The sequence below is a fragment of the Ictalurus punctatus genome, chromosome 15 (assembly GCF_001660625.3).
Source record: "Ictalurus punctatus breed USDA103 chromosome 15, Coco_2.0, whole genome shotgun sequence".
Lineage (NCBI taxonomy): Eukaryota > Metazoa > Chordata > Actinopteri > Siluriformes > Ictaluridae > Ictalurus > Ictalurus punctatus.
Window position 1 is genome coordinate 2,508,184 of NC_030430.2, and position 13,769 is coordinate 2,521,952.

Genomic DNA, 13,769 nt, shown 5'->3' on the forward strand with positions numbered 1-13,769 from the left:
CGCAAGGGGTGGTTTTGAGGAGGATGAGAAAAAGGAGGGGCTACAGAATAAAAAGATATGAAACGAGACAAGAAACGTAAGAGGGAGGAAAATTTGATGAGCTATTGCAAACATAACCGAAGTGGAATATATAGCAATGCAGGGGCATGTATTAAACAATGACATCAGCAGCAGTGGGAGATCACAGAACACCATCCCGGCTAGCCACACAATAAGCTATACTGTCATTTCCTCATGACTTCATCTTCGGGGACGAGGGTAGATTCCTTAAACAAACTAGAAATAGCCTCCCATTGTCCCGTGCTGCATTGTTCGACCTATCAGAGCGCGCGGTCACGCGTCACACACGCGGCCGGTCGTAATCTTCTTTATGACGACCGGCGAGCTGAACAAACACTCGCTGCGGTTATTGCCATCGGTGCTCTGCAAACTTCCGGGCAGCCGGCGAAAACAAAGCTAACGACCTCCAGTTCCAAAGCTTGTGGAATTCCACGGCCCTGAGCGACGTTCCCTACTAACGACTTCCAACATTCCGAGCAGGACTCTGGCATTTCTGGGCTACGGGTGCAAAACAGGAAACCGGCGGAGAGGAAAAACAAACGAGAATGGAACGGTGTCGTTTGACGTATGTACGTGTCGTATAGAACGCACATTCTCAAATTTCAATAGATTACGAAGCTATGATATTAGGAACCAACAACCACCTTTGCGATTGTAAGAGCAACTCTGATTTGCTCAGACGGCACAACGGACGCAGTGGTATGTAAAACCACTAGGATAAAATTTCAGCACAGAAAGTAAAAAGCCCAAGCCCCCCCCCCCCCCCCACCACACACACACACACACACACACACACACACACACACACACAGTGAATCACTCTAATCACTCATTAGTATTCCGACTGTGATGAAATCTGCTGTTGCCTCAGCCGGTCAGGACTTGGATGGAAAAACAGGGCTGATGGATGATACCAAGTGCCCTGCTAAAATTCTATCCTATATTTAGAGCTCTGACACCAGGGCACCAGGGCACCGAAGGAAGACCGGTCGATAAGGCTTTGATGAGGGGATTTCTGCGGAATCTGGGCCAAGAGGACAAGGACAGGAACACAGATGGCAGGAAGTGTCACAACCCCAAGGAGAAAGAAGAGGAAGGACTGCTGGCGGCCAGCGCAACAGTTAACTCCTGCAGGCTGGAAGGGCTACGCTGCTACTAACTTATGACCGACTGCGCACAAAAACACTCAGAACCAAGGTTCGCAGAACTAGAACGGATGGAGAAGTCTAATGTAAAAGGATACATGACTAAATCATGCTTTATGAAAAGCAACACGTGCTTGAAACTCACAAAAAAAAAAAAAACAAGAAAGATTTACATGTAAAAATCAAGGAAAGGACCGGTTTATTTAAAAATATATTTAAATATTTTTTAAAGAATCGATGTGCACGAGGTGGAATGAAGCTACTCAATGCATGGCAAATCTCTGCACCAAACCTGCGACATCAGCACATCTGTACACATCGACCGAGGATCTAAAGGATTCTCGGAGTGACTGAGCTATACTCACCGTGGAAGGAAGCGACATGTCCAAGGCAGTGAAGACCATCGTAATCCTTCAAATGGATTCACAGAGTTTGGCCCATAACAGAGCCAGCTGTCTCTCTCTCTCTCTCTCTCTCAACCCTCTTACGTTTACTCCTACACGTTAACTTCTACACGTGTACCGTGCCACCATAGCAGCTGCAAGAACAGAAGTTCAACTCTCAGCCAAAAACAAAAGGTCTCCCTAGCTCGAACACTGTTGCTTCTGTGTCCTTTGTTTTTTAACGAAGTTCCTCAGGGCTCGTGAGCAGGATCGCCGCAGGTCTTGGTCCCCTCCCCAACAAAATCCTTCTCGCTGTCGTCCGGTAGCGAATGAGACTGCCGTCCTGCATTACTAAGGACTCCTCCTCGAGCGTCATGGCAACAAGGGGGATCTCGTCCGATTATGTGTGAACAGGAAGAAAGAGGTGTGGCTTCTGATAGCCAGAAGGCTAATCTGCATATGCAGACACACCCACGGGACGGCTTGCTGTGTCTCAACAAAACATTCTGGCACCACAGACGTGCCAACCGTTTGTTTGGAGGCATGTCTTTCTTTGTCTAAAATTCCTCGGACAAATCACTTTCCCCAACTGGGATTCATTTCAACTTGAGCACCACTGAGCTTCCTTAAGTGTCGCAGCATTTGTCGAAAAAGATCTCAGTCTTAGATCCTAATAAAGTTATTACGTTCTGGATAGAATAACAAGAACGTAACACTCTTGGGGATTTTTTTTATTTATTTATTTATTTTTTACACAAACAGGAAATACTTGACGCATATTTTGTGAGTTGGGAGATAGTAGTATGCCTGGTAACGAGGTAATGAACTGTATACTGCTGTGGTGGATGAATGTTCTATTAAAACCCTAGATTACGATTATAGCATTATGTTAAAGAGTTTATATTGGCGTATAAGAGTCCTCGGTTATTTAGTTAAAGTACGTACACCAAGCTTTGTGGGTTCTTATGAAAAAAAAAAATAAACAAAACAAACAAAAAAAAAAAAACAAGCATGAAGAGCTTTTCCTAATCTCGGTGCCTTTAAGCAGAGGGAAATGACCTCTGGAGTACATGAGGGGAAAATCCCAAACTACAGCACGTGCTGCTCCGCTTGTACTTGAGATATGCACATAGTTTAAAAAAAAAAAAAAACAAGGAAAAAAAATAGAGTTTTTAATATCATGCATCCGGTGCTCCTTAATCTGCATTGTTTCCCCTTAAAGACTCACACAGATGAGCGCTCTAACCACCCAAGCTCCTTGTTTTTTTTTTAAAAAATTGTTCACTCAGATGTTCAAAAATGTGGAATTTCCTAGCCTGTACTCCAAAGGGTACAAAACTGGTCTTGTTGTGTCCACTCACCTAGCTTAACATGAAAGACATTCTGACCTCTTGGGCTTATCTCGACAGCTACGGGAACTGCGATGGGAGTGTAATAGACTCCTACATCGCAGGAATTTCAAATCTGCCTCGCCGTTTAATAACGAAATAATTAATCATGGAAAATTCCCAGATTTAAGACGGTGTTTCGGCAATGCTCAAAACGTTTTCGGCGCAACGCCGTTTGCGAGAATCCGGCGTGTGTGTGTGTGTGTGTGCGCTCTAGTGAGTCACTACGAGAAAGATAAGAACAGTCCTTGATCAGTCTTTGATCAACACTATGTGCAATCCCTCCTGCTCCTGACACCTAAAAGAGACCCCGGAACAAAACGGTGATAAACAAGTCCCCGGTTTCACTTGTTAGCCTCTGGATGACGAACATCATCCAGGTTTCAGGGCCAGCACCATATAGTGCTATTAGTCAAATCCACAGGTAAAACAAAGAGCCATTGAGACGGCAGCATTGCAGATTAATCAGTGATCAAAAACAGTGACATCCTGGAGGAATCTTATCACCAGGCACAGATAAGCTTGTACATCCCCACACAGGGCCCTGAACGTGTCACCGGGTCCGACACTATTCGGGTCTTTCCATTACGCATCATGCGTTCTGCTTCCATTACAGACTTCCTGTTATTGAGCATCCCTCCGCATAGGCTCGCGGTTGCTAAACGAGCAAGACATCAAAACAACCAGGGTTCTCCCGGTTCTCGGAAACTGAAACGGGAATAAAAACAAGCTTCCGCTACAGGTGACAAACAAGCACAGATCACATCTGCAACCAACTGACAGACGTTATACCTTACCTCGCATTGTGTAGAGGGTCGTTGCGGATCGGGCAAGTTCTCAGGGACCATGTGGAGCAAGTCCCAACTTCGCCAGGAAGACAGGCCACCGAAACGCACCATTAAACTCACCAGGGCCCAGATCAGGAGACTCCTCCAAGCCCCAAATACAACACAGCACGGATCCAAAACAACAACAACGTGTATAAACTAACGAATCTTCAGAATCCCGACCTGTATATGACTAACGCGTGAGCAAGAAAAAAACAAAAACAAAAACCGAGCACCATGGAGGAGGATTCTGAAGATCGTCTAGCCACTCTGACTCCGAGAGCGACACTGATGCTACAGAGCTCAGGGACCGCTGAGTACCTCCCACCTCCAGCCACTTTCAACACTTTATCTCACACACACGCGCATTTACATACAGTTCTGATGTCCTCAGAGCGCTCACACAGCAAATGCTGCGCCCTCCCTCCCCCTCTCGGGGCTGGAGAACAGCAGACCGTGCATAATCGCTTATCAAAAGAAAAAAGTCGTGTTAAAACAGCTAATGACGTGCAAACTCTCCGCTGAGGAGTTCTTCCACTGGCGTCGTCTCTTTCAGAGGCAGAAACCAACGGACGCAAACGTGTGACTATTAGAATTAAAACCGCAAATCCTTAAACGGAATGCTTGAATCTCAGAAGTGACACCAGATTCGTGCTTTACTTTAACGAACCTCTGGATATAATCTAGAGAATGACCAGCTGTATCACCTGGATTAGCAGTTTCACTTCATTTTTTTAATCATTATTATTATAGTAATGTATTTGAATATACATTATTCATATATGGGGCTGAAATATTACCAGGATTTCATAGTAAATACAATACATTTAAAAAAATTATAATCTTTTTGTTTGTTTTAGCAGAACAGTTAACAAGATATGCGTCTTCCCCCCGAGTTGTGTATTCTTGCTTGTCCCTATTGTCTCTTTACACGGGGGCTGATGGTCTGAAACTAACTGCATGATAATCGGGTTAGACTCGGTGCGGCTCTGGGGAAATGGGCTGCGAAGTGCGCTGGAAGGGACCGCACCGTGCAAGCAAGGTGAGACCTACCATTTCTTGCCTTCCTTTCATCCATAAAGGCATCATGAAAAATCACGAGGCAAATCAATACACACAGGACACGGCATGCATGCATGCAACGCTTACAATTTAAACAAAATGAAACAAACCACACTTTTGCTGTAAAGTACTTGTTAATAGCAACAGTGCTATGGTTAGCACTGTTGAATTCCCGAACCTGATTGGTCAGAATGTGTCCAGGGCGGCTCAGGCAGGAGTTCTGGCTATAATTCAGCACGGGCTAATTCTAATACTCACTCCCAAGGACTTGTACTGTACGTCGGACATACTCGAAGGCAAATAAAAGGTTGCGTTACTGAAAATTATTTCACCAATTTAAAAATTAATTAATTAAATATTGATATGGTGACGTTTTCGGCAAGTCGAACATTTTTCCAATAACACTGTGCAGAAGGAGCTTCCAGTCTCTTCCTACCACTTGTAGGAAAGTCTTCAGGAAAGAGGAGTTTCTGGTTACTTGGTAACATGATGAATTTCTCCCCCCAGAAATTTAATTACATATCTTACCTTCAAGTGTGTGTGAGAGAGAGAGGGGGGGGGGGGTGGGGGGTGAAATAAAGGAATAAACCCCTTCGGTACATCCTGTTGTGAATTATTTACTTGGACACCGCAGTACGGAAGAATGCTCAAATCTGATTGGTGTGCACCGTTTTCGTAGAGCAGCACAGGACTGATTTCAAAAAGGTGTTGCTTAAGAGAGTAAAACGTATAACGGAATGACGTGGTGACATCGATTAAACGTTTACGGGACGAGCCTCGGTTGTAAGAGCTCTGTAACGGTCCGGGTGCTTTGCGAAGAGTTTAACGGTACGGGAAAGAGGAGTTTACTCTTCTTGGTAAAATGGTTTCTAAAGCATACGTGGCTCCGGCTTACCTGACGTCGATTTCACAGAAAACGAAAACACGCAGGTTCTCTTCCACGGAGGAGACGTCATTAGAGGAGGTCCTGTCCGGGTTTCTTCTCCATTCTATCGCTATTATACTATTTTTTCCCCCCCGTCTTCACTCAGTCACGCTTGGCTTGAGCTGTAAAACTTTCAGACGATCCATAGCTAAAAAAAAATGTAAACGTTTATACGAATAAAATAATTCTGTACTGATATACACTTGACGGTTCAATCGATCTCCCTTCTCGTTACTTTATCGTCACTCGCGTTTCCAAACTGCACGGTTGTATTAAATTAGAAGACATACTACCGTCACGAACAATACGTTTGAATAATAACGTATTATTCAATACGTGGGGATTATGATGAGGTGCCCTTGAAGGTTCGGCAGTCAGATTTATTTCTGGCTCGATAGCCTGAGGAGTTAGATGCCCAGATATTGGACTCATATATTTGTCGTAATGACAGCGGTCATGCGCTCTAGTCCCCGAAAGGGCCGCCTCTGATCCCATCAGCCTCGCTGCTGTGTGACTTATCCCTCCATCAAACAGGTAGACAATCCAGGCCAGATCAGCTTATACAACAGCGAGGTCGAATTCTAACCCCGTTTGGTCACAAGCTGTTATAATAGCAGCTCTGACCGTAGTGCCGGCTGAAAGGCAAATCACCGGTTTATATCAAACAGCTCGTTCGAATACGTCGTCATTTCTATAGTAGCAGCCCACACGGGGACTTGTATGACGGACACTCCACATAACCTGATCCTTTAATTATGGAAGGAGTCTCAAAGTGCTAGGACATTTTCCCCATGGGAGAGTTCAGGGTAGAGGACTTTGCACTTTCTGATTTATACTGCGGTATAAAAGGAGTAAAAAAAAAACACTTCAGGATGTGCTGTTACAGGAAAATAACCCCCTTTGGAGAGGTAATGGCAACCCCATCGTTGATCGATTCCCTACACACGCAGATCTGAAGAAGGTTTCAGGGCTTAAAAGATCTACGCTTTAATGAATAAATTAAAGAATGTGTTCTAAACATTCATTTGAAGGAACCTGAGGATCTTCCATACTGTAGGTGCTTTTACATTGATAAATAACTCCGGATGTGGAAGTATTCCAGATACTCACACAGCTGACTGGGCCTTAAAAACGAGGTCAAGCGCAGTTCAGTGCAAACACTCAAGACCAGGATCAAAGAACACGGAGCATCGGACATGAACACGGATTTCACCAAAAAGCCGCTCTTGTGAGACATTTGTCCTTTAAACGTTCTGAAAGAGAGAAAACCAGGCGCACATCAAATGGTAACCGTAAAGGTCGTCGCAACAGACACAGGAAATTAGAGCTGGAGGAGGGGTTGCTGGGTCATTAGCGCCCCCAGTGCTCCATGGGGTGGAGGGTTTGTTCTAAAAGGTCGGGCTTTGGTGAGGGGTCGTGGCGCAGTGGGGAAGACGCCACGCATGGATCAAATACAGTCGTATTGTATCTGAGAACCACCAAGAGCCATCATAAACATTCTGGAGGAGCACAATACCGACCAGGCCCTGTACTGATGCGGGGACGAGTGGAGTTCCGTTTTCGGAACTTCTGTAGAGCAATGCCTATTGATATAAAAAAATATAAATAAAACTGACCTCAAGTGTGCGGTCAAATTCAGAGGCTCTAAGCATGCCTTCAAGGTCAACGCAGATGAAGGACAGGTTCCTGTAAGCTGGTTGATATGGCAAGCTGTCAAATTCCAGTTCCATGTATTTGGGGAAGTCTAGACATGCCGAAATGGGAAAGTCCAAACAGGAAAGTAGTTTTTGAATCATTGTGAAAAAAGGCTTTACGACGCAATAATCACGCTGATTGTGAAATGTCATGACGGCAATTCCTGAGAATAATCTGTTCAGGGATTTATTTTTGAATCCTTGGATAATAGTATAGTATGTATTTATAATAAAGTTGTACATGAACGGTTTTTTGTACTTTTCATATACCAAATTTGTCAGTTGAGTAATTCATTTGGATTTTTTTGGTTTTGGGCAAAGAGTCCCCCTTGGAAACAATGCAAGTCAACATACCCCTTATACGACGTCTCATATTAGGGAAAACATCTCGCATATTTCTCTGAAAACGCTGCTGTTTTGCTAGAATGACGTTTAAAAATCCAGCGTGTTCAAATTTTCCACACATCCTTCCTAAGAGGTGCGTTTAACCCCCATTATCTACTTGCTGCGCCGACTTTTAATAAAACGCCCCCGTATACACATACGATATAACGTACTTTTATTTAACCTTTATTTAGGAAAGCCCCATTGAGATACAAGCTCTCTTCTTCCATGGGAGTCCTGCTCTTATAATATGATCCATACAATATACTTTATATTCCCTTAGCGACTAGAGACACCCACAGAGTATTATTTGCATACAGTGGTGGGATTATATTCAGAATAGCACCAAGGAACAATGTGAAATCTCTTCCAGGAAGAAAGAAAAAAAAAAAAAAAAAGAAGGGAGGAGGAAGGTGGAGTGGTGGAAATTGGCACGGGTTACTGTAATGCAAATGCTTGATGTTTTGTCGTCAGGAAAATGCGCAAACGCAATCCCGAGCGTTGCCTACAGCACAGCATGGAGGCGAAAGTAATTATCCAAATTAATTATCTTCACTGTTTAAATCGGGTAAAAGGAATGGAGGTCAGTTTCAGGGCAAGTGCAGCAAAGCTGAAATCAGGCCAATACCCCAAACCGCATGTTTTAAAAGGGCCCAATGCTAGCTCTACAGCGCACACTAGTGGCCAAAAATGTGACCATACTTTTCACTAATGTGTACTTCCTGACATGCTTGCCTAACCACTAATACACTATTTTAAAATTATTCTTCTTCATCAAAGCCTGAAGGTTATAACTATTAGCGAACTAGCTAAATACTTTTCTTTTTATTGAATGCGAGCCCCTTCTCAGAAACTGTCTAATAAACCTCCTTTCAATAATTGCGATGAAGTGTTCGGTGAGGTTTTCTTGTTAAAGACCAACACTGTAGAGGCTTTCGAAGCAGACTTTTGAACCTGTGAGAGATACAACTTTAGGGATGGAACACGTGCGTACTTGCCTTTTCCTCTCACCGAGAGCACAGTCTGAGCAAAGACTAAACACGCACGTCGTTATGCACTACTGAAGAACTCTCGTCACAAGGTTTTGTTGCCAAGCTTAACGAATAAACCTCAATCGAACGCTACACACGCTACAAACGCTTGAAAGGTTTGATGCCAACAGACCAACTTGCCTGGTACAAGAATTCCTTTTTACTGACTGGTGAACACACATCTATATCTCCCATATACATCCGACATCTAAGGTAACCCTTTCATGTGAAAGGTATAATAATTATATATATATATAATCTGCCTCACACGGACCAGTCCGTCATGTCAGTAACTATAAACGAAAGATCCGAAGAAATTCAAGTTTCGTGTAGATGCCGAGTGATAAGGAACAAGAAGGCCTTAACACCAGCCGAAAACTTGACAGAGATTCAAATCAATACTTAAATAGCTGCAAAGCCTGAAAACCCTAACGGCTGAACAGCCAGAGAAGGATTGCACAACGGTGCCCACCAGCAAAAACCTGCGTTTGCCGGGAAGGGAAAATATCCGTCATTGTGTCTATGATCTCTGTTTCACAGAACTCGAGCACTTCCTGCTGAAAGAGAAAAATGAAAGTGTCTGTAGCTTCTCGTCCGAGCTGCTGACATCAGAGACCTTTCGAAATCAGACCTCGGTAGGAAGGAGGCTGGGTCGGCCTGAGAAAGAAGCTAACGAGCACAGAACGTGCTACATACTAAGACTGAGGGGTTGCGTAGACTAGTCGATCAATACGTTCGTGAGTTGTTGCTGTGGGGTGGGGTCTACTAGTGGCGGAAAAACATAGTAGCTAGACAAACGCAGGGTGAAACGATTTCAAACCAGTCCTGAAGCCAATTTTACACTCATCTTGTTTTTGCTTTAAATGGTACATGATCACTTCCATATATCAGCTTAGTCAAATGCATGGGACTGTCTGGCTTTTCGTTCCACTCACGCCGGCTCCCAAAAAACTAAGGAAAAGCACGCAGTTATGATTCTCGTTCCTTAAAGTGAATGAAAGTCGTTAAAGCATCGTTCTCGGATGCTGCCGAGCTCAGACTCGAACGTGGAGCTACAACTCCCGGGTCATTATCAGCCATTATACCGGACACTGCTGTAGACATAGCGTGGACGGAGGGTCCAAGGAAGGTCAGACAAGACTCTGAGGCTTTGTTGATGGATGTGAGATTCCATGCTGCACACCCTCAGTCCCTGAATCGAATATTTCAGCAGAGCTACCGTACATCAGGCTCAAGCTTGGCACACGAGTGCATTTTAAGGAGGGGGGGGGACTTATTTACACACCAATAAATAAAGAAACAAAAAGTGCACTGTTATTAAAGTGTCTTATTTTTCTTTTTTTTAAATAAAAGCTTTGATGAAGTAAACAGATTACGTGCCTCAGCGAGTTTGTCTCTATTTCTTTGTGCCAAGCTCCTTCAACTACATATCAGGCATTTATGGAACACATGTAATTTGTGAATTAATGGCGATGTTATGTTAAATAAAGTTTCATTAAAGCAAAGCGAGTATACTTCACCTGTGCACTGCTGTCTCTCCTTAGATACAGTGCTGCGACGGCGGTTCTGTAAGCGATCCTCAAAACGACCATAAGGTGGCGCCATTTATCGGTGGAGCCGATATTACAAAATCCGATCACGGAAAAATGCTTAAATATCGGGAAAACCGATTATCGGTCGACCTCTACTGAAGAGACGGCGTTTTTTTTTTTTTTAAATCGCTAGTGATAATTCATAGCTGTGCAACCACTAGTACATACATTGTGGGTGTGACAAGGAAACGATGCCAGGTTAGGAGTTTCTGTGTACATTACAGCTGTAACAGTGTAGCGACATGAGCAGAATAAAAAATAAAAAAAATAAAAAAAGGAATTTGGAATTTTTTTTGCATACTTTTCGACAGGGCTAGATCACATGTAGAGTAGCTATCTATTATTATATGCATGATCCATAGATATTATTCACAATTCTCTGAGGTCTGTGCCGATCTTGATACGACTGCATTCTTACAACGCAGAGATAATGCAAGAGATACTGACCAATATGTCCACACTATCTTGGGGGGTAAGCGAGCCGTGTTCAGTCTTGTCATGGGAAGGGTTGAGGATGTAGGGACTACCCCCAGCTGAAATGTTCATATTGGGCATCGTGAGAGACTCTTTCACTTCCTTCTCCACCTTCAGCTCATCGCCAGGACGAGCTACAACATGCATGCCCATACCAACACGCACAGACAAAGAGAGAGAGGAAGAGAGAGAAAGATCAAATGAATACATTCTATTCGGTTCAATACTAAGTACTCAAATGACATCAAATGAATAAGTAACACTTTCACATCGATAAGTAATACGTCTGACGGTCTGTAATCCTCACTGTACTCAGAGCAGTACGAATCTCTGACTCGGTTATTCGCTGCCGTTCCGATTAACACATGATTACACCAAGAAATATCAGGACCAAAGACTTGCAGGACACGTCCAGGGCATCACACTGAAACTTTTTACATTCCTAATCATTCAGTTGCAATCAGAATTATTCAAACCCCCATTACAAATCAGGTTTACTCCCTCATGAGCAATGCAACCCAGTTCAGTAATATTCTCGGGTTTGCGTGCCGCGTCCGCCTCCTTCAAACCGCCTTGTGTTCGTTGCAAACACGCACGAAATAATGCAAAACAGGCCTGAATTGCAAAAGGGGGTCGAATAATTTTGATCGCAACTTCATGCTAGATGATTAAGGATGTGCTGATTAGTGGGGGTTTTGTAAAGACATGCAACCCTGGAGGCGTGAAGACTGCGTGAGTAATCATCGCGTGAGTAAATCGACACCGATTCGAAATCTACACCCTACCACTACGCCAGACTCGAGTTTAAACCTTACCTTTCACTTTAATGTAGTGTCCTCCGAAAGGGTAGGCCTCAAAGCTGAGTGACAAGGGGGTGTTGGACTGGTCCAGGAACAAGTCGACTCGAGAAAGCTCAATCCCCTTACGCTCAAAAACAGGGCCCAGGACCTCTCTGCATATACAGATGGGCGAAAGCGACCGAAATTAGCAACAATAGTCAGCAGAAATAACATTTTTAAAACGCTTGGACGGTGCAGAATCGCACCACATTGTATTTGTCCTAATATTGACATGGTCACCGAAATTGACAGGCTAATAATGATTAAATGAGGGGAAAATAACGTATTCAGTACGTGCTCTCGGACTAAAGGATAAAGAAGGGAGGAGAGAAGAAACTTGAAAAGCAGCACGAACGACAGTTACGCGGAGAACAAACAGAAAAGAACCGCAACACAATTATCTCCCTTCTTACAAAAAAAAAAAAAAAAAAAAAAGACGACGCGCAAACATGCGAGGTCTAAAAAAGTATTTATAAGAACCTCGTCATGTTTGGAGAAAGAAGGGGATTAAATCTCAGCAGCCGTGAAACCGAAACCGTGGAGAAGACGGATTAGGACAACAAGCCCAGATATACAGACAAAATGACTCTAGAATTAGGCCGTGCGTGTCGTAGCCAATCAGGAATGACCACTGAAAGGTTTTGGAGGATGTTGAAATCGAGAGTGTATTGCAGGGACCCTTGTGACCTTGAGGAACTGAAGATGATTCGTCAAGAGGAGCGGAACCACATTGCTTAAATAAATAAATAAATAAATAAATAAATAAATAAATAAATAAATAAATAAATAAATGCCTCGAAGCTGTAAGTGCCAACAACAGCTTTACAACAAAGTACCAAGGTCGGTGATTTGTGGTGTCCGTGTACTTTCCCCCATCAATTTAGCTTTTTCAAACATATTTGTCATATGATTATGAATACACAGCTTTTTTTTTTTGTTCAAGCACAAAATGTGAAGAAAAAAAAAAAAAAAAAAAAAAAAAAAAAAAGACGACAGCGTCTTTCGTATATATTGTACATCACATAACAAAAATAGAAGTGTCTGAGTACTTCTTTCCTCTCACTGTATAAGTGGATTAAAAAAAATTATAAAAAAAAGCAGCATCCGTATATCTAACAGGTGACTTATCGGCAAGACTACGGCATAGACGGTGCTCTTCAGGAGACGATTACCCGGTGGACGGCGCTAGGTCCGGAACGTTCCGACCTGACTCACCTCAACGTCTTCTTTTTCAGGGCGGGAACGATCTCCGTGTCCACGTCGACGCTCAGGTCGAATTTGAGAGTGAAGCACTCCTTGGTGGGGTCCTGCAGAGAGGGGGGGAGGGGAAGGGGGTGCATTCAGAACACAACAGGTGAATCATTCCAGGCTCATTAAGACATAAGCTGCAGAACTGTCATCATCAGTCTAAAGACGAGTCCGAGTCGATAATTAAAGCGCCGCATCCTGAGCTGGAGATGACTCGCAGACGTCTGTAATTTCCTGTGTTATTAAAACGCCGAGCGGTCCACCGGTGATAAAGGGCTCAGCAGACCTCAGTGGGGAAACCCACAAATATGGAGGCTAGATGGACAGTTTTGCAATATACATGAGCCACGTTAAACCAGACACAGCTGGACTCGCTCTGGTGTAAACACATGATGACAAAGCGCAGCAGGAACACTCTGACTAAACCTGGATCGAGTCCATGACTGAAAAGGATTGCTCACGGCGAATCGACGGTCACTTGATTTCAGCCAAGAACGAGGCTTCATCCATACATAACCGTCTAATTTAACCAGTTTCATCACAGCAGCGCGTCCCCGGACCGGAGATTACGCAACATTAGCGGTTCAATCACGCCGGCATACATCACTCAAAACTAAGCACTTTATGAAGCCGTGCACGTCTTTATTTATTTATTTTCCCGTTTTATTTTATATTATGCTCGAATGCGTCACGCAGGTTCCGGTTCATTTTCTAGCT

At 43.7% G+C, this 13,769-nt stretch overlaps 1 protein-coding gene across 7 annotated transcripts in view; it reads right to left on the reverse strand.

Moving 5' to 3' along the window:
• The window catches only part of plekhg5b (pleckstrin homology domain containing, family G (with RhoGef domain) member 5b), a 77,924-nt gene that overhangs the window by 10,012 nt on the left and 54,143 nt on the right, over positions 1 to 13,769 (reverse strand). For 5 of the 7 annotated variants that reach the window (XM_017487083.3, XM_053686083.1, XM_053686084.1 and 2 more), the window contains 3 exons: positions 13,020 to 13,111; positions 11,781 to 11,917; positions 10,939 to 11,099 (listed from right to left, as the gene is read on the reverse strand). In XM_017487083.3, coding sequence (XP_017342572.1) covers positions 10,939 to 11,099; positions 11,781 to 11,917; positions 13,020 to 13,111 — 390 coding nt within the window. Of the gene's footprint in view, positions 1 to 1,570; positions 2,322 to 3,773; positions 4,228 to 10,938; positions 11,100 to 11,780; positions 11,918 to 13,019; positions 13,112 to 13,769 lie in introns of those variants that run through there. The other 2 variants (XM_053686086.1, XM_053686087.1) reach the window with 2 other exon arrangements.